This window comes from Rhinolophus sinicus, chromosome 3, assembly GCF_057876585.1.
Source record: "Rhinolophus sinicus isolate RSI-liver-muscle chromosome 3, RSI-T2T, whole genome shotgun sequence".
In the NCBI taxonomy this organism is placed as follows: Eukaryota; Metazoa; Chordata; class Mammalia; order Chiroptera; family Rhinolophidae; genus Rhinolophus; species Rhinolophus sinicus.
The window spans coordinates 150,089,747-150,116,430 of NC_142503.1; the positions used below are offsets into that span (position 1 = coordinate 150,089,747).

The window sequence follows — 26,684 nt, forward strand, 5'->3', positions numbered from 1 at the left end:
TCAGGGTGGGGAGGGTAGGAACTCGCCTCCACAGATCTCTCTGGAATCTCCCTCCCGGGGCCCAGACCTGCCCCAGGCCATCCGCTGACTCCCAATTCCACCCCCCAGCACTCCCCTTTCTGGGTGTCCTCAGCCCCGGCTTTCTCAGCGGTTCTAGCAACTTCTTCTGTTTCTACTAAAACCCACTGTTTCAGTCTACTCAGCTGTCCCAACAAAGTACCACAGACTGTGTAACTAAACAACAGAAATTTCTTCTCCCACACTCGGGAGGCTAAAAATCCAAAATCAGGTGCTGGCAGATTGGTGTCTGTGGCTTGTAGATGGCCATCTTCTCCGTGAGTTCTCACACGCTCTTCTCTCTGCGAGTGTCAGTGCCCTAATCTCTTCTTAGAAGGACACCAGTCATTGGAGTAGGGTCCACGCCCCCGATGACCTCATGATAACTTAATTACCTCATTAAAGGCCCTACCTCTAAATAGGCACATTCTGGTGGTGGTGGTGGTGGGGGTGGTGTTAGGACCAATTCAGTCCATAACACCCACGACAACCTCCAGTTCCGCGCACAGAAATGGTTGCCAGAACTACAGAACGTGAGCTTGTGAAGAGTGACAATCTGATAAGTAACAGGCTAAACAGAGAGTTTTGAGGGCTGCACGCCAGGATGCTGGCAACCAGGGCTGCTAACACTAAGTGCCACTGAGTCCTGCCCGTGTCGTGGCCAGCACGGGCCACTCTGCCTAGGGGAGTAGAGGCTCTCCTTGGGTAGGTCCACCTGGCCTGCCCTTGAGAAGACTGTTGACACTCGTCATATACTTGTAATCAATGGGAAGGATTTAGTGCCCCTTGCTCTAAATTTAAGACACTCTTTTTACTCCAAGCTTACAGCAGAAACCAGCAGTACTCCCACCCCCTGGCCTACCTAACACACGTGCCTAGATATCATCTGCCTTTTTATCCAAAAAGTCTGATCCCTGTTCCAATAATTACTCAACAATTATCACTCCAAATGCATGAATTGAGTTTATGACAAACCTCCTGCAGGGTTGTTTTGGATAGGAGTATCTTTCACAAACCTAGTCTACGCTTATCCAGTTGTTGGAAAAACTAACTTCCAAAGGGCTTCCCCTGTGACACCCCAGTTTTTTTGATCCACTCATTTGGCTGGTGCATGCTCAAAGGAGTCAAGTTCATTTTCAAAAAGCTGAAGAGGAGCAAAGTGGGGAAGATCAATCTTTAAAAAGAAAAAAGAATGATTTCCTGTATTCCAAAGCCAAATGAAATTTTTTTTAAAAATAGTTTTTTAAGATAAAATATTGTTTGGCATTTTCCAAGTGGGTGCTCCTCTCCCTTCCTGCAATTCCAGGTCTCTTTCCGATCCCATCAATCCTCCTGCTAGTAAAATAAGAAATAGCTGGAGAATCACCTTTTAATCTTACCCATGGTGCCAGGGATCCTTTCTGGCCCTCCCTTAACCCTGCCCACGTTTTTCCTGGGGGTGGAAGACGCTATTGCAGCTGTCTCTTGTGTCCTTCAAAGCAAACCTCTCTGCTTAGGTCCCCAGGTGCTGATGGGTACTGGAGGAACACCAAATCCCCTCCGGATTGCCACTGGGCTGGAGGCACTTGTGCAGAATAACAATGGCCCCCAACTGCCCTGGATGCAGAATTTAAACCCAGAGTGAGCTAAGGAAGCGAAACACAGCCTCCTCTCCTCCCTGCCCTCTTTCCAGGAAGAGCTGGGAACAAATGGGAAGCCTGTCTGGGAATTTCTGTAAGATATTCTCGAGAGACTGTGCATCCGTGTCACTTTCCCTACAGTTTTGCTCCGTAAGCACACTGACATGCCCCTATTCTCCTCCTCACCTCCCCCAGTACAAGGCAGGCAAATTCATACCCATAAAGTTTCATTAGCATGCGTGCTCCCATTCCAGGGGCTCATCCCACTTTCCTCTCCTTTACTCAGGACCTCGGAGGCTCCCCAAGCCATTTCTCAGGCCCTTGCGGGAGCCTCCAGACACTCTCTCTCCTGAGCCCACTAACAGCCCTTTCATTAGAGCTCCCACATGCCATGTGTAGATGACGAAACACTCACAGTGCTGTCCCTCCACTGCCAGGGCCTCTGTGAGGTGCTGCTTTGGGGCCTCTGCCTCTTAGGAACAAAACCCCTGAGTAGCCAAATGATGCTGGACCTTCTTCAGTACCAGGCTGGGGCCAGACTGTGCTCCCGTAGCTAAGGCTCCCAGTCGCTGCCTTGTCCTCTCACCCTGACCCGTCCACAGCACCCTCGTGACAACCTCCAAAGGGGACAGATTCAGTTTCTAGGCAGGTGGTTATTCCCAGGCATTGTCACCCAAAACATACTTCTTACTGCTTGCTTCCTTCCTCACACAAGACAATGAATGGTATACAAAGTCCCAGAGGCTGCTGGCCCAAGATTCACTGGATGTAGCTGTGTCTGGAATGCAGGGTCCGACTCTGCTGGGGCAGCTGCCAGCTGCAGTTATGCCTGGAGATCATGCCTATTTCTGGTGGTCCTGCCAAGGAGCCAGATGTAATATCCAGGTATGCACGTACTGACACGGACGACATCATAAAGCGTGACTATCCAAATAGATGGCCGAGGGCACAGAGCCCAGTGTGGATGGCACTTCACCCACAATACCAACCCAACCCCTGATCTAAAATAATGTCATTTATATTATTTTCAAAATCATCCATGTATTAATAGTTTTCATGATTGGCATAGTGTTTTTACTAACTACTATCTCACTTAAGTGGAGGAAGCCTCATCAAATTAGTAAAATGAAATCTGAATTGTATCTGTTAAACTACACAAGCACGTGTGGAAGTTTAAGTGAGGTAAATTTCAGGCAGGAAAACTCCTTTGAGATCCTTAATGAAGACAGGAAAATGGTGTATCATTAGCGTATCAGTTACTACTATATGGACATGGAAGATTCTCATAGTTCTAGAAAAACCTGCTGTTTCTCCACTGCAGTAACATCTGGTTACATCATTTGCTCAGCTGACTCTGCCTTCATAATTTCCACCAAAATAAACGTCAGTCTTGATTCTGCAAAATATCACACATTTCAAATTGTTGCAGTAAATATATCAATAAATATATCAAGTAAATTCTTGATATATTACCCTGGTTTATCCCAGGCTCTTAAAATCCTTTTTTAAAGAAACCTGCTTGGACCTGTGGAAATAGGCTGTTTTATTATTTTCTTTTTGAAGATTAAGTCACAGAAATGTTGAGGTTGTGACTTCATGGCTTGCTGAGTTCTCAGGACCCAGGCTCTCCACCTGCCCTTTTTGCCTCGTTTACTGGGCAATAATGCCCTCTGGTCACAGCCCAAGGCTTGACGAAAAGCCATGGATGAAGGGGACACCTCCACTGCCCCATGTAATTATAGCACAAACGTGGCCTGTCCAGTGACCACTGCCTGGCACGTGATTCATGGCCTGGCACAGGTGACACTCCCAGAGTGTGTCCGTCCATCAGAGTCACAGGCACTTGTTTTCCTCATGCATCTCGGGCTGCACGCCAGCTTGACTGTGGCCACAGACGCACAGAGCCCCACCGCTTCTTGGCAATTACATGTTTTTCACACTTCTATTTTTAAAAGCCTTGGAAACAAGTAACCTGGGGGATCAGAGTGATTGGGTAAATGTCTTTCCAAAGCTCTCCTGGTCAGAGGCCCTGTCCTGGCAGGGGTCCCAAAGCAACTGTGAAACCAAAATGCCACAACAGGGCCTCCTCTGCCAACCTGCTCCTCAGATGATGAAAACAGAAACACCCGCGGCACCTGGGCCCTCACAGTCTGTTCTACGGAACGACAAGGAGTACGTTCTGGCCTTTTCCCCACTTGGACATTATCGTCCCGCTGCTTTGTGCAGGTACAGAAACCTTCACCTATGGGATCCTATAGCAGTGGGTCCCCAGGAAGCCAACTCAGAGATGGAGGTCAGCGCTCAGGGGGCTTGTTAGGGGGACCCACGCCTGGCAAGGGAAGGGACGTGGTGAGAAGGGGGCAGGCGTGGGCACAGGGAAGAGCTGAGCTGTGGTGCAGGTTCAGGGGACCTTTGAGTACTCTGCGGCTAGGAGACCCCTCAGAGCTGGGGTGGGGCCTTTATACGCCCACTCCAGTCAGTCAGGCATTGGGTGTCCCCTCTGAGGAAGGGGTGTGGCTGGGGGTGCGGGACTGACATCCCAGGCCTGGCTGTGGGCAGCCTCCCAGCAGCTTGGGGAGTAAGTTCTTTCTTCCTGAAGTGGGACCTTGCTGCATCATAGCATCCATGACAGCGTTTCATTTCTCATCTTTCAGCTGCAAACTTTTAAAAAAAATTGAGATGAAATTCATATAACATAAAATCATAAAATTAACCATTTTAAAGTGGCATTTAGTATATTCACAATGTTGCACGACTACCACCTATAGGTCTCAACATATTTTCATCACCCCAAATGAAAACCCCAAACCCATCAAGCAGTCACTTCCATGCCCCCCTCCCCGCAGCTCCTGGCAAACACCAGTCTGCTTTCTGTATGGATTTACCTAGTCTGGACATTTCATAAAAATGAAATCATACATGTAACCTTTTGTGTCAGGCTTATTTCACTTAACTTAAGATTTTCAAAATCCATCCATTGTGCATGCATCTGTCCTTCATTCCTTTTAATCTTCCATCGTACGGATACACCATGTTTGATTTATCCATTCATCCATCGTGGACATTTGAATTGGAGCATGCCATCTTTTTTAAAAAGAGCTTAGGGCCCATGTGGAAGTTCTCCCGCCACCCCCACCAGTTACAGTTGACCTTCAACACGACTCTGCTATCTTGACCAGACTCCCATGTAGAAGTTCTTGATTGTCAAAGATGGGACTTGGCCTCCTTTGGAAGCAGGAAAAGCTCTCCTGAGGCTGCTGTGTGGATGGAACAAAGCACAATTCACATCCTAGAAGAGGCTCTTGTTCAACGGCCAGTCCATTGCCCCCAGCTTTCCTGGGTCTGACAGTGCTACGTCAAGCGTGTCCTGCTCTCCAGCCTCTGTGTGCAGTGCCAGGGTGATCTCAGCCCAGCCCAGCCTTGTTCAGGCCACACTAAGGCATCTCTGGGGGTGCTGGCTCTCTGCTCCAGGGAACCAGCATGGGCTTTCGGACTTCTTGACCAGCCTTTGGCTCAGCTTCCCTTTCCATCCCCTTGTGTTGCTGAGAGACAGTGTTTCCCCTCTAAGCCTTAGGACCACCCTCCTTGGCTTGAGGTCAAAGCCACCATTCACATAGAAGCTGAATCCACAACCTGCCAGGCTTAGCCCATCGGTGAATCTGCGCATGGCCCTTCTGCCCCACTTGCGTCCCCGCCTCAGAGAAAAGAACATGTGGCCCTTCTATGACTCCCCAGTGCCTGGGTCAGGGCGAATGCTGGGCAGCCACCTTCCTGGCTCCTCATCTGGCCCCTCTGGATTCTGTCTGCCCCGCGGTCCTTATTCCCTCGTTCCCAGGTGCGCAGCGGTGCCCCAGCACCTAACACAGAGCTGCTTGAAAAATGTTTGACTGAAGGTTCTCTTCCTTGGAAATTTTGACTCTCTACCTAAGCGCTTCCCTGGAGAACTCTTCATCTGTTGTCCGGTTTTACATACACTGTCTGTGACCCCCCAGGTGGGCATCACTGTTCTGTTCTACAGACGAGGAAGTTCAGGGCGGAGTCTACCCAGGAGGGGAGGGGCAGGGCCAGGATCTGCCCCCAGGTGCCTCTAGGAACCAGCTCTTCCTCATCCCTCAGACACTTCTGCCCATCAGGTAAGTTCTATTGTGAACCTCCCAGTGCCAGGGTTAATCCCTGAGGTGCTCACGGCACCATGGGGGTGGGGGCGGGGAGAGGCTGTCAGATGACTTAGTCTCGTGAGGCAGCCAGTCACCCACCAGGCGGATAGAGCTGTGCTCAGCCTGAGGGAATTAATAATAATAATATCGTTACAATTTATAATAAATACTTGTATGGGTGACACATATGAACAACTATGTATATCCTCACCCAGGGGCAAAGTTTGCCCAATGGACATTCACCTGCTGAAAAACCTTACTGTTAAATCCCAATCCAGAAAACACAGGCAACCCCCACAGCAGGAGGGGTGACATACACCCCCGCCTGGTCTGCAGGCCTGCACACCGATGGACAGCCTCCCCAAGGGGTTTATTTGTCTCCCAGCAAGAGTTGCTCAGACCTGAGGGCAGGATTTTTTTTTTCCTTGTTTCTTTCCCAGCAACAAACTCAGGCCATGGTGCAGAGTAGGTGCCGAGGAAATGGGCAATGAATGAATGAATGCTCGAGAAGGGACGCTGAAGAGCAGGAAGGGGGAAGAGCAGTGATCTTGGAGCTTGAGATGGAGGCAGAGGTGAAGTCCTTCGCACGATTTTTTCCCTTAAGCCATGGATGGGGTGTGAGGGTGTCTCGTTCTTCTTTTTATTTAGGATGGTGCGCACTGAATCACGCGTGCCACAAAAAGGAACGAACGTTGAGGACCAAGCACACGTGATCACTATTTACACCAGAACCCACCTGACCTGCTGTTGCCAGTGCACCTGCATTAGCGTGCCCAGGTGTGGCCATGGGCGGTCCACAGAGGAAACAGCTGAGAAAAGCTGGGTCTGCTGCCAGAGCTCCCAGCAGGAAACAGGTAGAGCGGTTGCTGGGTTTTATCCCTTCCCTGAGTTGGTGGGGCTTCCCCTCCCTCCTACTCCTGACCCCACCCAGACTAGAGACCTCAGGGGTGGGCAAACCCAACTCCCGCAGATGGACCACCTGGCTGTGGGTGAGGGTCTGTCTTAGGGGAGAAGAAAGTCGGCAACAGGTGCCCCCCCCCCCCCCCCCCCCCCCCCGATCTTGTGCTGTGAAAGGGAAACCTGGAGGACGGTGGGAGTCAGGGCCAGGGAGGCCCATATCCCAAACAGCCTGTCATCATGTCTTTTTGTTTCATTGTTTTTCTAATGCAAAGCTCTAAAGCAATGGGGATGGGATTGGTTCTAGAGTGAGGAGAGAGAAGGTTCTGGAGTCCTGGACATGGTGAACAGGGCAGGCCTGAATGGGACACTGAGGTAGATGGTGTGGACATGGTGAGCAACTTAAGACTCTGAGCCAAATAGGAGAGAGGGAGGGAGGGAGGGAGGGATGCATCCTTGGGCCCAGGAGGCAGGAGAGAGCCCCAGCCTAGAGAAGCACCAGTCTCCAGCTGGGTGAGGCTGTGCCTTCCACTACTCTGGCCCGTTGCCTCTCTGTGCCTTGGGTGTCCAGGGTGAGGGGCGAGGAGGTGTTGACAGTCCCTGTGTCAGGAGGGAAGCTCACCTTTGCCACTTGCCTGGCAGGGGCCCTGTAGAAGCCCCCAAAGCTATAAATAGGTTCATTCCAGCAGCACCCCTGTGGATAGGGAGGGCAAGAGGAGCAGTCACGGGGCATGAGGAAGACAGACTTCTCCAGGAGCTGGAAGCTTCCAGACAGTCAACCCTGCAGCAAAAGCATGCACACACACACACACACACACACACACACACACACACACACACACACCCCACTCCACAACTGGGACCAGCAGTCCCATACATTCCTGCTCACCTGGTTTCTTCTCTGTGAAATGAGCGTTAGAGGCCCAGGTGGACCTGGTGGTTTTCCTAATTCCTTTCCCATTCTGCTGAGGAGGGGAGGGGATGCTTTCTGACATAAGAGAAAAAAGGGATGTGAGAAGGGAAGGAGGTCTCCCTAGAGCAGCTTGGAAGAGGCCTGGGCTGCAGCCAAGGCCCAGCCACTGCCAGAGGAGACCAGATGGCATGGGCTCTCCTGCCTGCAAACCTCCAAAACGGCCCAATCCATTTCTGTGCTCCCCACATTTCTTCAGAAGGCACGTGAGTTGCACTCTCACACTGATACCCCTGGTGATTGTTTCATTTTTGAGACTCCTGTTAGCTTCTACTTCAGCTGAAATCTGAAGATTAGGCCAATTTCTTTGTCTCTCAGTCTTAGGGAAACGAGAGGCCTCAGGTCCTTGGAAGATGCCGAGAACTCTCACTGCACTTCCTTCTTAAGGCTCCAGGGATATAAAATGGTTGCTATGGAGATTCCTTCATTTGTAGAGTAACACTTTTCAGAAAAAAAAGAATGATTCACAAGTAGTTTCATGGGGAACAGTCAGTCCTTGGGGATGACATAATGTAGCAGTTTAAAAGAGGAAGACGACTGCCTTCCGTTTGTGTGCTTTTGTCCTCTCTGATCCTTGTGCATGCCGGGGCCCACCAGCAGCTTCCTCAGAGCTGCACTCTGCACACACACTTCTAGCTGACACCTGACACCTCCATTTGCCTCTTCACAACGTCTGAGGGCAGGTGTTAAAAATAGTGTTAGAAACGCCCAGCTAGCTTCACCGGGAGGTCCTATCCCAATCTCCACACAGGTCTTCATGGCCACTTCTGGGCCTGTCTGGCTGGATGAAGTGATTAACCTGAGGGTGCCACAGGGCCTTTGCACATTCATTAGCATTATGACTGGCTGGGCAGAGGGCTTTCGCTACATTAACTCTCTCCAGAAAGGCTGGGGTTAAATAGCGCATACTGGAAACTGAGGTCCACAGAGGGGAGGACCTGACCCCAGATCCCACTGTATCTAAGTGACAGAGTTAGGCACAGAAGCCAGGCCTTCTAAGCAGCTGGGGGCAGCAGAGCAGGAATCAGGAGAAATACTTTTTATGAACAGAGGCTCACTGGCTCTGGTTGTAGGGCAGGCCCTGGCTGAAGACCAAGCCATGCCGCAACCGCAGCCCTGAAAAGTTTCCAGGAGGGAGAGGAAAGGGGAAGGGGAAGAGGTGGGGGAAGGGAGAAAAGGAAGTGGGGAGGAGAAGAGGGAGGGGAGAAGAGGAAAGGGATTGAGGAAAAGGTGGGAGAGGGGAAGAGAGGAAGCCAAGGAAGGAAGTGGAAGGAAGAGGAAGGAGGAGGAAGAGGAGAGATCCAGCCCCTCCCCCTGACCTCTAGGGACTGCTCCTCCTCCTCAGATCAGAACGCCTGCCCCCATATCTCTGTCTTTATCGACAGGCAGGAGAGAAGGCAATGTGTGTTTGTACCACAATTTAACTAAAACTCTAAGGTTGAACTTGAAGTTGTTTTTCATTTGACCCCTACATGAACACCTGTAATGACCACACGAATACTTGTGCTTGTTTATAAGCGCTTTCTTCAAAGCGTGTTTTCTTAGGTGCCTCCAGTCCCTTTACCGAAGCCTATCACTAAGGTCATGGCTATTGAAAACTTGTCCTTTTCTGCTTGTGCATGCGCACGTATTCCCATGTTAGGGGTGTCACTCCTTTTCTGTCACTGTTTGTAGTACAAGAGTTGAATCATACTGGATAAAATTCTCGGCCATTTGTATTGCTCACTGAACAATAAATACATCATGAAAATCCCTCTGCGTGAGCAGATGGAGTTCTTACTCATTCTTTTTCATGCCATGTGGGCTTAAGAGGGCACTCCCCACACAGCCAAGAGATTTTCTCCCCCATGGTAAAATAGAAATAAATTTTTGGTTAATGCTGGAGACTTTACTAGAATTCTTTTTATCTGATAGTGAACGAAACTACTGGTATGATTCAAAAGCCAAGATCGGCAGCCCTTTGCATGGGTTTGTTGGTAAAGACAGAGAAATGGGCCCGCCCCAGGTAGTTGGCTCTCCTGCCAACTGTCCTGAGAGGCTGTGGCCATTAGACAGCAATCCCACAGCTGCCTGAAGGAGGCCTGAAAGGTGAGCCTGCAGGAGTGAAGGCTCCAGTTACACCCCCAGGGAGAGGGCAACTCCAATGGAGAAAACTCTAAAGGGAAAGTGTGGAGGTCGGAAATTATCTGATGGGCCCATGTGGCCAAGACATGAAGCTAAGTAGGAAAAAGTGATTGGCTGAACAGCCACTGACTTTCCCCCTGGAATTTCAAGAGCCCCAGGTTATTTTCGGCCTTTAGTTTCCCGTTGAGGGAGACTGGGCCACTTGTCTCTTGATTTTTCTAACTGCAGAACGGATAAAAGTCTGAGATTTCAATCAAAAGCTTAAGAAAATAATAATCCTTGGTTGCCCTAATTCTTTCCTGCAAATACCTCACACTGACAGAAATTGTCTTTAAGCCCCTTTTCTTTGCTTTTGTGCTTTGAATTTCTTGCTTAATTAAAAAGAATTGTTTTCCTGATGTGGGCTTGAAAGTGCTTATTTATTTTAATTTCTTATTCCTTTTTTTCCTTATCTGAACCAGTTGACTTGATAACTCTATAAGTGTCTATTCTTCTGCCTTAAAATGTGCATTGTCTCTATCCCCGAGGGAATATGATGAACTTTATAATCAGCCCATTTCTATTCCCACGGAATAGAAGTTGTTTGGTCAATAACAAGCAGAGTCCCCAAATTCAACTGCTCTAACCTAACTTGGCTGCCTGTCCCTAGCAGAGATTTTAGAATAACCTCAGAAAAAGATTTCAATTTCACTCACCCCTACCAATATTTAATGACAACATTAACCGAAAATTAATGATGAATTAATATCTTCATTTCGAAGTACTTGGTTAAATTTACTGCTAAAAAATAAAAAGGCAGCCAAAGTGATATATCACTGAAACCCAGCAACTGCTGATTGACAGAACTTTTTTCCCATCCCTTAAGGCGATCAAGTATAATAAGTACGCAGGCTGAGAATGCCTCTGAGACATGCCATCCAGCGGCTTGGATTCTTGCTCAGAGGATTGTGATAGAATTAAGTCTGACTCAACGAATGAGGTCACTGGGAAGAAGCACTGGCATTAAATTGACCGCCAGTGCCAGGGTCAATTTGCTAGGCAGTCATCTGCTTGTGGTTCCAGAAGACCTCTGGGTAAATTCCAGACTGCCTGCGCTGGAGATAGTTTGTGCATGAAGTCACCGAACCCTGGTCAGGCGACTTTTAAGGACCACCTCTCAGTACACCGGAAAGTATTTCCAGAGACAGGATGCCATTTTGGTGTGCAAAGCCTTAGAAATCTTCTTATGTTAAATCTAGAAATGGGAGGGCAGGTGCGGAAGACTCTGTGACTCGGTGCCAGGAGACTCGAGTTCTAGTTCTACCACAAATGTTAGTTACCTGGGCTTGGCAATTCGAGTCATTGAATGGCTCTTCTTAGAGATGTTTTTAGATTGGATATTGCACTGTATGGAGAAGTGTAGACAAGTAAGGAATTCTGTCAATCCCCAGTTTTCAGGCTGAAAGGATGCCTTTTCTCCTACTTCACTGGGCGCCAATTTTTTATCTGTCAGGTGGAGACAGTAATTATTACGTACCCACCCCTTACCTCCCAGGACAATTAACATAAATAAGATGAGAATATAGGTATGAAGTTATCGTTACAAAGATCAAAGTTCTACACAAATAGAAAACACTAATGGATATGATTTCTAGATTCTTTTTAATGAAGCTTTTCGATCATTCCCGGTCACAATTTTTAGGAATTCATTAAGCACATCCTTGTTATTCAAAGTATGCTGGTTCAGATATCACAACCCAGATGGTCAGTGATCTCTTCTTTTCATGCACAAGCTACCCTTGGGGGTCAACCTGACCTTCTTGCTTGTTCTGTCACTGCTTCACACTTTCTGCCTCTGACACTGCAGAAGCAAGGACCACAGATGTCTCTCTTGGCTTCCTCTTGTAACTTCCCTCCTCAAAGTTTCTCAGCTGTGTCTTCTGGAGTTTCTCACAGAATTCTTGGCTGGGAAGCCATGTCCCTTCAACCAAGTCAAGTCTCTTGAATTCCTACAGGCAGCATAACAGAGGAACAGCTTGTGGGACTTTGGGCCAGACAGGTCAGTTATTATCCACAGGCTTTGCTGAGCCTTGGTTTTCTCATCTGTAAAATGGAAATAAGAAATCTACTTTCCTGGGTATCTATGAGGATGAAGTAAAAGAACATGGGTGGAAGGGTCTGGCATGTTATAGGAGCTGAACATACTACATCTTTTTCCTTCTTTCCCTGTTCCTTCCCCAGTCAGCCACCTGCAAGGCACTACTTCCTCTCTCTTGAGTATGAACTCCTTTTCTCTCCTTGCAAAGGAAACTCAGCCCCATGTCTGTACATCCTCCTGGAGAAGCCCTCACAAGGCTCCAGCCTCCCCTCCCATACTGGCCTTCTCTGCACTGTTCCAGATTCTTCACATCTGGAGTTGTGTGGGGGAAACATCTGGATGTGTCACTTACTTTCCCATGTCGCATCTGGACATATTGCATAGCCACAACCACCCGTCCACACTGAGAATCGTGTCATCTGTGCTGCTGGCAAGCCAAGAGGTGGCTTTGTGTGAGATTGCATGTAGGCGCTGGGGTGGCCTCAGAGGAAGGAAGAGGGACTCAAAGGGCCCAAAGAAGTGAGGAGTCAGGTAGGATCTTATAAAGTGGGTTTCACTAAAGGCTGTTGAGACACTGCTCCTAAACGTCCTGCTCTTTTCACAGGAGACAACGCTGGAAATCAAAGGAAGCGGAGGCTTCCCAAGCCACTGGAGCTGTTCCTTCTGACTCCAGGCACTGGGATAAAATGGGGGCCTATACCACACCTGCTGCATATGTGTCCCCATCTCTATTCTGCAGGGGGTGTAGGAAGAGAGCAAAGTGTTGATGCCACACATGCTGGCATTCCTGTGTTCTGCATCCCCACCTCCCTGGGGCCTGCCTCCCTTCATTCTTCCCCTCTCCATATCTCTTCATCCATCTTTCTCCTCTTCATTTTCGTCCGTCCAGATGGCTGTCAGTAGGGTCACCCTTGCCATCATAATCTTGCACGTTCCAAAGTGTGCTCTGTGGAACATATGTTACTTCAGAATGTGGCTCAAAATATGGATCCCACAGCTAGTGGCAGGGAGCACTGCTTACCCCATCTCCCTCTTGGAGACTCTTGATTCATATTATCTATTAAGAGCGCTGAAAAATCCCCCATAAGTGGTTTCCTTTGGCTTAGCTAGTTTTTGCCAAAACTCCTTGGATCGTGGGTCTTTTCCTATGAACTCCCAAGGAGCACCCATTAGAGTTTGGTGAATCACACTTTGGGAAAAGCTGGCATGAACAATGTATTATTTATAGGAATGCTGTGAAGTCAAAATTCACTAATGAGAAATCTGGCTTCAAAGGCCTATGGAAAAATGTGCGTGCTTTGCTTTAACGAAAATATGACATTTGTGTAAATCAGAGTTTCCCACCCCTTTCACCACGAAAGATCCTTTTTAGTTCTTTCCTCAAGGGATTCCATGTTTTGAAAGCTTTTATCTACCCAGCAAACTACATTTATTGAATAGTAATTTGTTTCTTTGAATTTTATTCATCAAAGACATATAACTGCCAATTAGTGTTTCTGATCAGCCAAGATAACCACTGTTACCACACTGAGTTGATATGACTCCAGCCCAAAGCAAATAAACTTAATGTTTTATTTAGTCTGAGAACTTCATTGAGGTAAATGTATGATTTCCTTTGGGCTTTTTGAAATCTTGAAAATAGCTTGCAGACCCCCCTCATTGACTTTACAGAATGCAGGGTGCAGGGAAGCAGGACTGTCAAACCCAAAGAGGACACACACAGTTGGAAGGAAGGCAGGGAGGCGGTGGTTTGGGGGCTACCTCTGGACAGCATGGAGAGTGAGAGTCTAAGTGGCTAGAGCCCCTGTGAAGCCAAGGGTCCTCGGATTGGAGAGTCCAGATCCTGGCGAACAGGTGAGAAGCCATTAGCCAAAAACACATGCATGAGGCTCCCCAAGTGTGGGTAAGAACCGGGCAACAGTGTCTTCTTCCCTGTGCGCCCCCTTCACCCAGGTCCCCAGAAGAGACCTGGGGAAGAGGACGGGGCCACAAGAAGCCAAGGGGCTCTGCAGGGCCCCCAGGCTCCTCTCCCCAGGCCTCCATGATATGGTTTTCATATATGAGCTACTACTAGGAGGTGAGTGAACTCAATTCTGCTTCCATCTTGGGTGTCAGTGAACACACTGGAGGGCTTGAGGGCCCCTGAGGTACCCTCCTTCTATTCTGTGGTTGGCTCATTCCAACCCTGAAGGGAAAACCTCACCCCAAGGAGCTCGTCCTGCCTTAGCGGACCCCTTTCCCGTCACTATGGGAAGCGGTGCGGCATCATGTAACTCTGTCTCAGACGATGGGTGACCACGGGCTCCTTAAATAGAGACTTTCCTGGTGCATTTGAAATGGAAATTGGTGTCTTGTAATCCAGTCTCCACCTGACTGTGCAGAGAGCTGTTGGGGCAGCTGTGGGTACGGTGGGCTGGTCCATTACCGGAAGTGAGAAAGGGGGCTCCTCCATGGGAGACAAGTGCTCAGGCTATGCACTCTGAAACCCTAATTGGCCTCTATGAGCCACATTCTCAGCCCGTCCTGGCTGTGGAGGTGCTGTTGTAGACCCCAGTCCTCCCTAGCGATGGCCTTGGACTTAAATACCCAGCCTTGCTCCTTGACTCTCTTCTCTCATTAGCAAGGACCTAGCATTTTCCTGGAAGATACCATCTGTGTCTGGCAAAAGTCCACTTGCAAAAATAAATCTTTCCCTGAACATTTTCCAGGCCCAGAAACAAATCTGGGTGATGCCTTTTACTCATTTCCAAAGATAGACAACTGACGCCTGAGGCCTCTCTCTGTGACCTAAACGTTATGAGAATGGAGGAATGGGATCTACCTCTCAGAAGAACAAACCCCCTTTGAGCAAGGAGAATAAGTAGTCCTCGAGACTGTCTGCTGCCACAAACCGCAGCTGCCCAGGTCTGAGGACACAGGTGGGATGGAGCTCACAGGCCTGGGCCGCAGGGCAGCAGAACTACGCAGGGCAGGCCCTTGCCACTCACCCTGCCCAGGTTCTCCCAACAGGTGGGAGCCTTTCTGTGGCCTCTGGAAGTACTGCAAAGGCTACAGTCTCCCCAGCATCCATCCATCCATCCATCCATCCATCCATCCATCCATCCATCCATCCACTCAGTAAATATTTACATCTGCTTTGTGTCAGTATAGGAACCATGCTAGGAGCTGGGGATACAGTGGGTGTGTAGAATGGGAACTCTGTCCACAAGGCAATGACTGAATGAGTGAGGGATGCAGGTGTCACACAGGCTGCAGTTTTCTGTGCTCTATCACAGCATTTTTTCACGTGCTTTTCACAACTGCCCTGTGAGCTGGGAAGGAAAGAAGGAAGGAAGGAAAAAGGGAGGGAGGGAGGAAAGAAGGGAGGAAAGGAAACTTGTACTTATCTGGTCAGTGCCCTCTGCTTTCATGTGTACTATCTCATTTCATCTTCCCAACTACACTGTATGAGAAGACGTTATCTCCATCCTCACTTTCGCAGAAAAGAAAGCGAAAGCCCAAAGAGGGTGATAGAGGAGGGACTGACACAAGGTTGGACTGATTCCAGAGCCCCAAACTCTCTCCGGTCCAGGCACATGCACACGGGCCCTCACACATGCCCACATGCACACACTCATGCATGCTCATGCACACTCGCTCACACATACACACATCTGGACAGTGGGCCCCTGCTCCAGGGGTACCAGCCATTGGTCCATGTGCCAACATTTTACTTTCCTTCATCAACAGATATGTTATGAGCACCTGTTTTGCATCCTGTACGCTCCTCTCCTGGCCTGGGTTTCTCACGCCTCTCCCTTACTCAAGAACCCACAGGGGCTCCCTATTGCCAGTTGTTTTGTTCTTCAGCTGACCCTTTGCCACAGGGATCACTCATGCCCCTCAGGACTCCCTGTCCAGTGATTATTTGCCAAAAAAAATCTTGGCTAAGACTTCTGAAGGAAACTGTTAATTTATTTTATGCCAAGGGGGAAAGATCTGCTGTAATGATGTTTTCCCCCCAAGAAAACGATCCTCCTGACATTCTCGGAACCAGAAAGTGAGTGCTTCCTTGGCTTTCTTGTCACTTCGAGAGTGCGTCATAATTTGGCGGGATGCACCAGGCTCCGAGCGACCGAATGAAGTTACTCAGGGCAGCCTCGCCCACTGACCTGGTCTGGACTCGATGTCCTAGCAGAGGAGACGACTGTCAAGCAGTCTACAAGCTTTTTAGAAGAGCAGGGTGCATGCAGAGAACACTGGCTTCCCACCCCATCTGCACTCACTTAGCTCACATATCTGAGGACCTACTGTGTGCCGGCCACTCTGCTATGGCCTTACCCATTCAAACGTGGTTCCTGTAGGAGGGGCTTATTCCAAATATGCTTCTGTTAAAGGACAACCTTCACTAGTTTTTAAATGACTACTTGTAAAAATCTAATAACCCCAGCCCATAAAGCTTGTAAAACATCTTTCCATATTCGATCACATCTCATAACGCCTGTCGCTTTCTGATCTCAGAGGAGCTCCAGTGTCTGGGTCCTTCTGTTTGTTCTTTATCAGGAAGATGGGCATCATCACATAGTGATTTGCAAATGGGACCCGGAAAGATAAGGTGACTTGCTTCAGTCCCACTTCAGATCTGCAGTCAGGGTGGAAACTTCATGCCTGCAACTACCCGGGTTCTCTATGCTAGCTACACACGGAATCACTGGGGGAACTTATAAATTACCAACCCCCACAGCCAATGCCCCCAGAGGGTCTGATTTAATTGGCTGGGCCTGGGCTGGGGACGTTAAAGCTCCCCCGCTGATTCCAGGCTGAAGCAGCTGAGAACCACTTGTGTTCCAGATCCTGTAGCACAAGCACACTGGCCTGGGGGCAGAGGAACCCTCGGGCTCAGCTGCTAACTTGCTGTGTGATGTGGAGCAAATCCCATCACCGTTCTGTTCTTCAGTGTCTTCCGTTGCCGAAAGGGATTTCTCTGTCAGAGTCTCTTCCACGTGCAGGACCTGTGAGTCACAAGGTAAGGGCAGATGCTTGAAGCCCTCCGGGAGGGTTACCTGGGAAAGGGGTTTGGATCCTGGGCCTCTCCACATCAGCCCAGAGTGAGGGGGAACAAGGCCCTGCACGGGAACCTCATCACCAGTTCCTGTCCGCATAACCCCCTCGCATTCCCAGGGATGCGCTTCCTGGGGTGCAGGTCAAGTTCCTTGGCAAGAGAAGTATGTGGTGGGGGTGGGGCAGGTGCCCAGGTCCACACCTTCCTTGCATGTGGTCAGCCCTGAGGACCAGTGGGCCCTAAGTGGCTGAAGCCACTGGATCTGCAGGGCCAACTTTGGGCTTATTGTGGCTTGGGAGCAAGGAGAGAGGCCACCAGTCCTGTGGGCTCTATAGCCTGGAAGGGGTGACCTGCCTTGGGCGGTTTCAGACAGAGGCCCAGCATGACAGAGATGATGGGGAGAGGCATCCGTTCCATAATGTGATTCTTAGAGCTGTTCTTTGTTCTCAGTTTCTGATTGTGAAAAATGTGCTGTAGCACAAACAGAACTATGTTTATATTTCCCAAACTATGAAGGTGATTTCATATTCTTGGTGGTTTTTTAGTATTTCTGAGATAGAGTTCATTTTTTTTCCTGGGACATTTTGGGGATCACAGTGACCTTCATGTGAGATGTTAGGGGGCCATGGGTGGCCATTGCCTCTACATACGCTACACTTATTATTAAAGTGGAGAGGCTCAGAGAGCTGCAGGCTGGTGGTGGAGGAGGAGGCTGGGGCTCAGAATCAAAGGGCAGGAGGGTCATAATAAAAGGGCCTGAGCCACCACGAACTGAGGTCTTCTCCTGTGAAGCAGGAGGCGAGGTGAGCGCAGGGCCCATCTGCATAGGCCCCGTGAGCCTTGTAGAGGCAGATGTTCCCACACCTTTTGTTGCAGAAAAAATGGCAAGGACTGAGAAACTCAAGCAGCACGCAGAGATCAGGGAGAACACAGCTTTATTACGCCAGTAGGCTCAGCGGGATCCTTCCCAAAAGACTGAGCCCCCAGCAAGGTTTTGAGCAGGTTTTTATGGGTTGGGGACTTCCTTGAGTCCGGGAAGGGGTAGGTGTCATCTGGTGATTGGCTCAAGGTGTGGCTTGGAGGGGGTTATGCGGAAGTGGGCTGGGACTTAGGCTGGGGACTTCTCTCTCCACTGGGGCCACCATTTTAGCTCAGTTCCACGTGACAGGGAACCATTTTAAGGTCAGTTTCCCCATCACTTTCTGGCGAAAATCAGATGGAAGTGGCTTTCCCATGGAATAGCAGGCATCCTGGTCATGAGCTGAACTGCCAAAGGTGGCCTGGCTTTCTCTCTCTCGACTCCATGGATGTGTTTCTCCTAAGCATCTGGTCCACAGCCGGTCTGGACGATGCATGTTGACTGGCCACGTTCCCACTAAAAATGTGGACCCTGGAGCCAGAATTTCTTGGTGTGAAAAAACACTTCCTGCAGGCAGAGCCTCAGGAAGTGGATCATAAAAGTTCTTTCCCAAGGCTTCTCGTCTTGTGTGGTGCCTCTGTGTTTAGAGTCTATAAAAATGAACCAGTGACGGCCAGGAAAGGGAAGACGAGGGAGCCAGAGGTCATTGGGCAGTGTGGCGTGGCCATGGAGTTCTTTTCAGCAGGGTGTGTCAGAGCAGTAGCTATGGATTTGCTTCATGACACTCAGTTTCCTTTAGTTTTTCTAGCTCCCATCTACCAGGCTTGGAAGGAAATACCATCTGTTGTGTTCGGGGATCTTTTCTGCTCCCTGGGTTCTGTGGACCACAGAGTGTCTTGCACTGTTCAGAGGTGGCGCTCTGGCCTCAGGACACCATGGGTACTGCTAAGAGATGGTTCTCCAGTCATGTTGGTCCCTGGAGGCAGTGGCACCATTGAGTGCAGGCTCAGCCCCGGGTATCCTGCCCATCCCTGTGAGCAATCTGGGGCACACTCTCACCACCCCGATTCCTCGATGTTTGCTGAAACCACCACCCCTGTGCCCCACCTCTATCCTGGCACTGTCAACTCCCCTCTTCAACTCAAGGTACAAATCTCACCCCGTCTTCCCCTCTAAGACCACCCACTTTACTCACCACTGCCCCCTCCATGGGCCTGAAACAGAAGAGCTCTTTACCTGCGGAGTTGGGTGGGTAGGTGAGAGAGCTCAGCCTTTCAGAGGCACGAAGTGGCCTCATTCCCAGAATAGAGAGGCGGCAGGAGGAAGGAAGATGCTTTGTTTTTCTTTGGGGAATCCAGAACAAAAGCAGTAGCCAAATGATACATCCACACCCCAGCCTCACTGCGCCCCCCCGCCAACACACGCAAAATAAAACAAACCCCGAAGTCCAGTTTTTTTGCTTTACTAAATATGTCACCTTGTTACATCAGCTTCAAGGCTTAGAGGGGTTCCTTGGGCTGTCACTTGGCCCTGGATGGAAGTTCACAGAGATATGGGCCCCACGGTTAACCAACACAATGGGGCCAGTGTCAGGCGCAGTGGTGGACGCTGCCCTGGCCCTGTGGCCACACAGCCCCAAGTAGATAACCACCAACTGAGACACAGCCTCTGTCACAACCTTCGCCACCACCGGAGACTGGGTGGGATGTGACCAAATGACTGTTACATTCCAGTCACTAAAGACAGAGCTGGCTAAGCCGTTCTTCAGTGAATGGGTCACCATGGCTTAGGTTTCCTTAGAACTTGGGTTTGGTTTTAAGCACCTCTCCTGACCAGGCGCCATGCTCACAGGTGTACATGTGTTATCTTATGTCATCCTCACAAGAATCCTACTATTACTGTCATTTCTTCAGAGAAGGAAATGGGTGCTACGGATGCTGAGTGGGTTGCCAAAGTGGGTTTTAACTTGAATCTCCTATTTTTAAGTCTTGTGTTCTTTCCATAATATATCAGTAGATATAGTTGAGCAATTTTGTTTTTTTAGATAAAAGCAAGAGAAGTTAATGCCAGTATTCACGCCTTTCCTGTGTGGTGACACACGGGCATACAATAAACAACAGAGAAAGCAATGAGACATTTCAGTCTCTCCCCAGGAATTTAGGGATGGGATACACGTTACTGGAGCGGTTATTCTACAAAGGACCACCAGGTGGCACCATTGCACAACAGCTGCGTGCTCCAGTGGTTCAAAGCTGAAGGAGTGGGAAAATGCAGCCCCGGGGAGTGACCCGCTTTCCAAAAGTCACTCTAACATCTGTTAAGTCTGATGAAGCTGTGTCCACGCCCAGCCACTGCTTATGCTCCCCCTGATGATTAGAGCTGCTGTCTGAATAAGGACCTCTGTGAGCTCCTGTCCATTTACTAATCCATCTATTTAGCAAAGATAGCCTTTGTACCTAGTAACTATTTTAAAATATTTGACCTTGTTAGATCTTTTTTGTAGGGAGCAGAATTCATCCTGCTCCCTACAACTCAACAATGTTCTCTGTTCTGTCTCAGAGAACACTGTTTTTTTTTTTTTTTTTTTTTTTTTTCAGAGAACATTGTTGAGTTGTAGGGAGCAGGATGAATTCTTTAATGAAGTCCTCCTTTGGCCTGAGGAGGTGGTGGGGACAGGTGTTGGGTGTGGGTTGAGGGTGGGACAGCCAGTGGTCATGCAAGGGCAGGGACAAGGTGTGACCAGCATTCAGGGCCAGCCAGGCAGGTTTGCACAGAGTACCCTTTGCCTCTGTATCGGGTTGGGAACTGGGGAAGCTTTGGAGTTGGAGAGGGAGGGGAGAGAAGTGGGTTATGAATAAGCAGCCTCTCTCACACTGTGAATGGGCATGGAGTCCTTGCCACTGCTCACTTGGTTCTTGGATTTTGGAAGTTCCTAGGAAGGGCATGGTGGGGCAGGAGCTAACAGCTCAGGGAAGTCAGCAGGCTGGCTCTACCCTGGCCTCACAGGTGTCCAGCACACGCTCTGCAAATGCAGAGAGCTGTCAGGGCCCTGACACTCGTGAGGAGAAGCAGGAAGTCCAAATGGAGGCCTCAGGTGTCGAAATATGAAGAGATGGGTCTTTCTTGATGGAAATGGGGCAGTCAGCGCCCTCAGTGATGACGGCGACACTGGGAACATACAACTGTGCCAAGCCCAGAACTACCTTCCAAGAGCAGATGAAGTAGAAGCTGAGGAGTTCGTAGTCTTAACAAACTCCCAACACCTACTTTCTATGACTGGAGAAAGTCAGATTGAGGGCAAAGGCCTGGAGAGGACCCTGGAGGCCTCTCGGGGACCCAGGCATAAACCGGAAGGCAGTGCAGGCAGCCTGTTGCCCAAGGGAAGGAGATTCAGAGGCAAGATGGAGACTGGCTTCCTCCCGAGGGCCCAGGCAGAACCTTGGGCCGCGTCTCACTGTGCTGAAAGGCGAGTGCTGACCGGGTGGGAAGGATCCGCCTCAGTGAGGGAGGACCCAAAGCTCTCCAACTGCGTTTCTTAGCTTTTCTTTTCTCTGAAATTTTAGCCTTTCATACAATGAATAGCCAGTATAGAGAATTTGCTGGAAGGAATTTAGAGTGTTGGGCAGACATTCTAGGCTGTGTTGGAAGAAAATATAAAGTGCTGTGACACTTCATAAATTACAGCTTAGGAGATGCTTTTTATTTTTTACTAACCTATTGTCTTCTGATGACAGGTATGTGATTATTTTTACAAATAATAAAATCTGTAAAGAATGAACAATGAGTATTTTTAAATGTCTCATCAAAGTAATTCCATGACTTATTTAAGTATAGTTGCAAAGGAAGTTCAGAACACAATTTGCATTTAAGCACCATTGCTGTGTAACTCAGAAAAAAAATTCATTCTGTGCGTGGAAGCATAAAATGTCAGAAGCAGTTGTTCTGTAAGAAAACATAAAAGCAAATCAATACATAAGCTAATAAACACAGCATATACTCTATGCACTGTAGAAATACTTGCTTTCTGTTTAACAACTTGGATTTAAAGGGCTGTGAACATTTTGATGTGCTTTGCATATCACCAACAGCTAGAAGCTCCTTTAAGCTATTAAATGTCAATTCTAGTCTGTGGAGAGACGATGCCATCCATTTTCAGAGTGGTGTGGGTTGAATTGTGTCCTCCCAGAATTCATATGTTGGTGTTCTAACCTTAGTACCTCAGAATGTGTATTTGGGAGACAGGTCCTTTAGAGGGGTAATTAAGGTAAAATGAGGTCACTGGTATAGACCCTAATTCAATATGAATGGTGTCCTTATGGGATGAGGAATTTGGACATAGACACAGAGACGGAAGACCATGTGAAGACACAGTCTACCTGCAAACCAAGCAGAGAGGCCTCAGAAGAAACCAAACTGACCACAGCCTGGTCTCAGACTTCCAGCCTCCAGAGCTGTGAGAAAACAGCTTTCTGTTGTTTAAAGCACTCAGTCTGGGGTCCTTTGTTATGACAGCCCCAGCAAATGAATACGCTGAGTTACACAGACTAACAAGGACGAGGCACAAAAATAGAGGAAGACAAGATTGCTTCTTTCAGTGATAAATCACTTTTCTCCAGAATAATTTGTCCCTGTCTTCTTAAAGGAGTTATTGTCACCAAAAGAAAGAATCACAAATTTTCAAGTTTCAAACATGTTCATTTGTTTCTATGCAACTGTATGTGGCCTGGAAGTGACAGCCATCCTTCTGAGAGATTCCCCTGTCTTCTAAAGACTGATAGCCTATGCTAACCAGAGCTGTGCCCAGGCCTGGTCTCCAGTTTGGGAAGATAAATGGACAGACTCACCTGGTCCCCGTGCCACTGCTGAGCTCAGGTTTGGGCATCAGGAACTGGCGCAGGTAGCCCTGGAAACTTGAGCAGAGCAGCCAGATGACGAGGAGACTTCCAGAACCCTGAGGCCAGCTGCAGTAAGCTTGGCAAGGGCTCTGAGCAGGGGCTGGGCAGGAGACCCCTTTGGGCAGGAACAAATGCCAAAGCGGGTCAGGGAGGACAGGCCATGTAAGAGTGCCTGGTCCCCCACCCAGGTCTGGATCAGGAGCCATGTGTGGCACAGGTGGCCACACATGGCCAGCGCTCTATTTTGAAGACAATACCTAACTACAGACTGTTTTTAAAATAAACAGTTGATGGACTGAACAGTGCTTTTTGAAAAAATGGTTTTGTGTGGATGGGCTAGATTCTCCTTACACAAAGGAAATTTTCTAGGGAAATAACTCCAGAATCTATAGCTCTAGGTGTATGTGGTTGCCAGGCTAAGGAGGGAAATTAATTATTTTAGAGCTCTATTACTTGGCAGTCAGCATCCTGCTGGCACTGCTGCATACAGGTACCTGAACTTTTTCTACAATAAAACCTTATTAATTTGAAATCCAAAGAACAAAAAGAAAAATCCTCCAACCCCCACTTGACTCTGCATTTACCAGGTTCCACTTAGCTCAGCACTTTTATTAAACAGCAATAAAAGGTGTCTCCTGGGTTGGGGACTAGCAGTAGCTTTGAAATAGTCACCATTTTTAATTAACCAATGTTGAAATAATGAGGTTTTACTTTAATTTGGTATGATTTAATTAACTAACTTTGCGTTGGGCCTTAACTCTCCCTGCCCCGATCAAGACAGCCCTCAGCAAAGTGCTTGGATTAGTCGTAACCTCTCAGAAACCCTCCTGGAGCAGCAGTGGGGACTTCTGTAGCCTGACGCAGAAACATGTGCCAGCTGGATAATATAGAACTGAGAATGGAGACTGAGCCATTTTGTGATTGTGGCTGGTGCAGGCGCAGAAGACCAGATGGAGTTGGGAGCTACTTGCCAGTCAAGATCGGGAGGTGAAGAGTACAGAGGCTGTGGATAAACTGAGGAAGTTAGTCAGCAGAGGTGGGACAGTGGGGAGGATGGGGGGGGGGAGAGAGAGAGAGAGAGAGAGAGAGAGAGAGAGAGAGAGACCTTTCTTTCGAGGATGCCTGGGTTCTGCTCCTCATTTGTGTCCCCTTACTGGAGCCCACTGCGGGGCCTCTGTTCCCATCAACAGAAGAGCTAGTTCACGTCTCCTTGTCTGGACCTTGACCATCTCAAGGGCAGAGATTGTGTCTCAGTCAGCCCTTATTCCCTGTTGCACCAACCATAGGAACATGGCGGAGAGTGTGTGTGTGGTGGGGGAGCCAGAGCTGCCTGCTTGCCTTGAAAATACAGTATATTTGAGCTTTACTACTAAGTGTACACAGCCCAAGCCTGGGTGGGGAATCATTCAAAACCCACTGGGAGAGCTCTCATCAGAAAGATGACAATTCAAGTGTTGACAATGATGTGGAGAAATTAGAGCCCTCATACGCTGCTGGTGGGAATGTAAACTGGTGCAGCTGCTGTGGAAAACAGTCTGGCAGTTCCTCGAAAGGTTAAACATAGAGTTACCGTATGAACCAGCAATTCCACTCCTAGGTATGTACCCAAGAAAAATGAAAACATATGTCCACATAAAAACGTGTACACGAATGTGCATAGCACTAGTATTCAGTATAGGCCAAAAGTAGAAACCCAAATGTCCATCCACCGATGAGTGGATAAGCACTATGTGGTTTGTCTGTACAATGGCTTTTTAATTGAGAATAAAAAGGGATGAAATAGCAATACATGCTACAACATGGATGACCCAAAAACACAATGCTAAGTGAATAAGCCAGTCACGATAGACCACAAATGACTCCATTCATATGACATGTCCAGAATAGGAAAATTCGCAGACACAGAAAGTAGATTAGTGGTTGTCAGGACCTGGGGAAAGGGGAAAAGGGAGAGTGACTGCTAATGGGAATGTTCTGGAATTAGTGATGATGGCTGCCCAAACTTGTAAATATATTAAAACCACATTGAGTTGTACACTTTAAAGCAGTGAATTTTATAGGATGTGAATTACATCTCGATTAAAAACAACAACAACAGACAAAAACATGGGTAGCCCTAATGAATTAAATATCTAGGCACTAAGCCCCAACACCAGCCACTATGGTAAAAAGAGGGACAACCAGACATCGTGAGCCTCCTGTTGGAATGCTCCACCGCCTATATAAAGGAGCCTTGCCAAAAAAAAAAAACAAAAAAACGAGAACCTGGATCCAATCAAGCTCATAGCTCCAGCACAAACTTACGGGAAATATAGAGGCAGAAAAACATGTTAAATGACACCATGGGGATGTAGTCCAGGCTACGGGAAACTGTCAGACAAACAACTCAGTTACTTCCACAAATTCTAAAGGGAAAAAAGAAACCATGGGGGAACCTATAGATTATAAGAGACAGTCAACCACTTGCTAAATGTGGACCTTACCCAATCCTGAGTCAAACAACCTGTTCAAACATGACATTTGACACACTTGGAAATTTGAACACTGACTGGATATTTGATAATATTGAGGCATTATTATTAATTATTTTCAGATTGATTTCCAGGTTTATTGAGATATAATTGACATATAACGTTGTGTAAGTGTAAGGTATACACAGTGTTGATTTGATATACTTACGTATTGCAATATGATTCCCATAGTAGTGTTAGCTAACACCTCCATCATGCCACATGGTTACCATTTCTTTTTTGTGGTGGGAATATTTAAGATCTACTCTCTGAGCAACTTGCAAGTATACAATACAGTATTGTTATCTATAATCCCAGTGCTGTGCTTTAGATCTCCAGAACGTATTCATCTTCTAACTGGAAGTTTGTACCCTTTAACCAATAGCTCCCCGTTTTCTCACCCACCAGCCCTGGATAGCCACCATACTACTCTCTATTTCTGTGTTTGGCTCTTTTATTCCACACATAAGTGAGATTATACAGTATTTACTATTTTTCTTTCTCTGTCTTATTTCACTTAGCATAATGCCCTCAAGATCCATCCATGTTGTCCCAAATGACAAGATTTCCTTCTTTCTCATGGCTGAATAATATTCAATTACACACACACACACACACCGGGGGTGCCAAAAAATGTATACAAGTGGACACTGGTCAACATTGCTCAAGCAGTAGTTCGCGGTAATCAGAAGTGTCTGGATGCTGGTAGTAACCTCTATGAGCATCTCTTGTAGTTGCAGAAGTCACACGTGACTTGTATTCATCTTTTGTTATCGGTACATATTGAGTATTACAATTTTAATACAGTTTTCGTTTCTTAAAATGAGTATATATATTTTTGGCACTGTATCTATATCTATATCAATTCTATATATATACATATAGAATTAGATATAGATATATAAAACTGATATATGTAGATATACATACAGAATTGATATATTGATATATATATATAGAATTGGTATATATATAAATATATATACCAATTCTATATATATATAATTCTATATATAGCTATATAATTATATATATCTATAGATATTGTTCTATATATAGATATATGTATCAATTCTGTCTCTCTATATATCAATTGATATATAGAGAGAATTGATCTCTATATATTTATATATCTATATATCTATATCTATATCTATATATAGATATCACATCTTCTTTATCTATTCATCTATCAGTGGATACTTAAGTTGTTTCCTTGTCTTGGCTATTCTTAACAATGGTTCAGTGACCATGGAAATGCAGATATCTCTTTGAGATCCTGAATTTATTTCCTCCGAGTAAATACCCAGAAGTGGAATTGCTGGATCATGTGATAGTTCTATTTTTAATTTTTTGAGGAAACTTCATACTGTTTTCCATATTGGTTTAACAATTTACATTCTCACCAACAGTGCACTAAGATTCCTTTTTCTCTACATCCTCTCCAAATCTATCTCTTGTCTTTTTGATGATAGCCA

General features: G+C 47.6%; 1 protein-coding gene across 3 annotated transcripts; it reads left to right on the forward strand.

The window, feature by feature from the left end:
• The first annotated feature begins 1,994 nt into the window (after positions 1–1,994).
• Positions 1,995–13,520, forward strand: LOC141570582 (uncharacterized). 3 transcript variants are annotated; one of them, XR_012494747.2, is made up of 4 exons: positions 1,995–3,902; positions 5,695–5,809; positions 6,274–6,687; positions 12,506–13,520. XR_012494747.2 is itself a non-coding variant. In XM_074327686.2 (4 exons), exons 1-4 carry the CDS (start codon positions 3,604–3,606, stop codon positions 12,802–12,804), a joined length of 945 nt encoding a protein of 314 aa, XP_074183787.2. In that variant the 5' UTR covers positions 1,999–3,603; the 3' UTR covers positions 12,805–13,520. The 3 variants fall into 3 exon arrangements, 1 of the variants encoding a protein (XP_074183787.2); XM_074327686.2 differs by having other exon boundaries at positions 1,999–3,902; positions 5,669–5,809; positions 6,482–6,687; XR_012494745.2 differs by having other exon boundaries at positions 1,998–5,809; positions 12,506–13,519.
• The last annotated feature ends 13,164 nt before the right edge of the window (positions 13,521–26,684 follow it).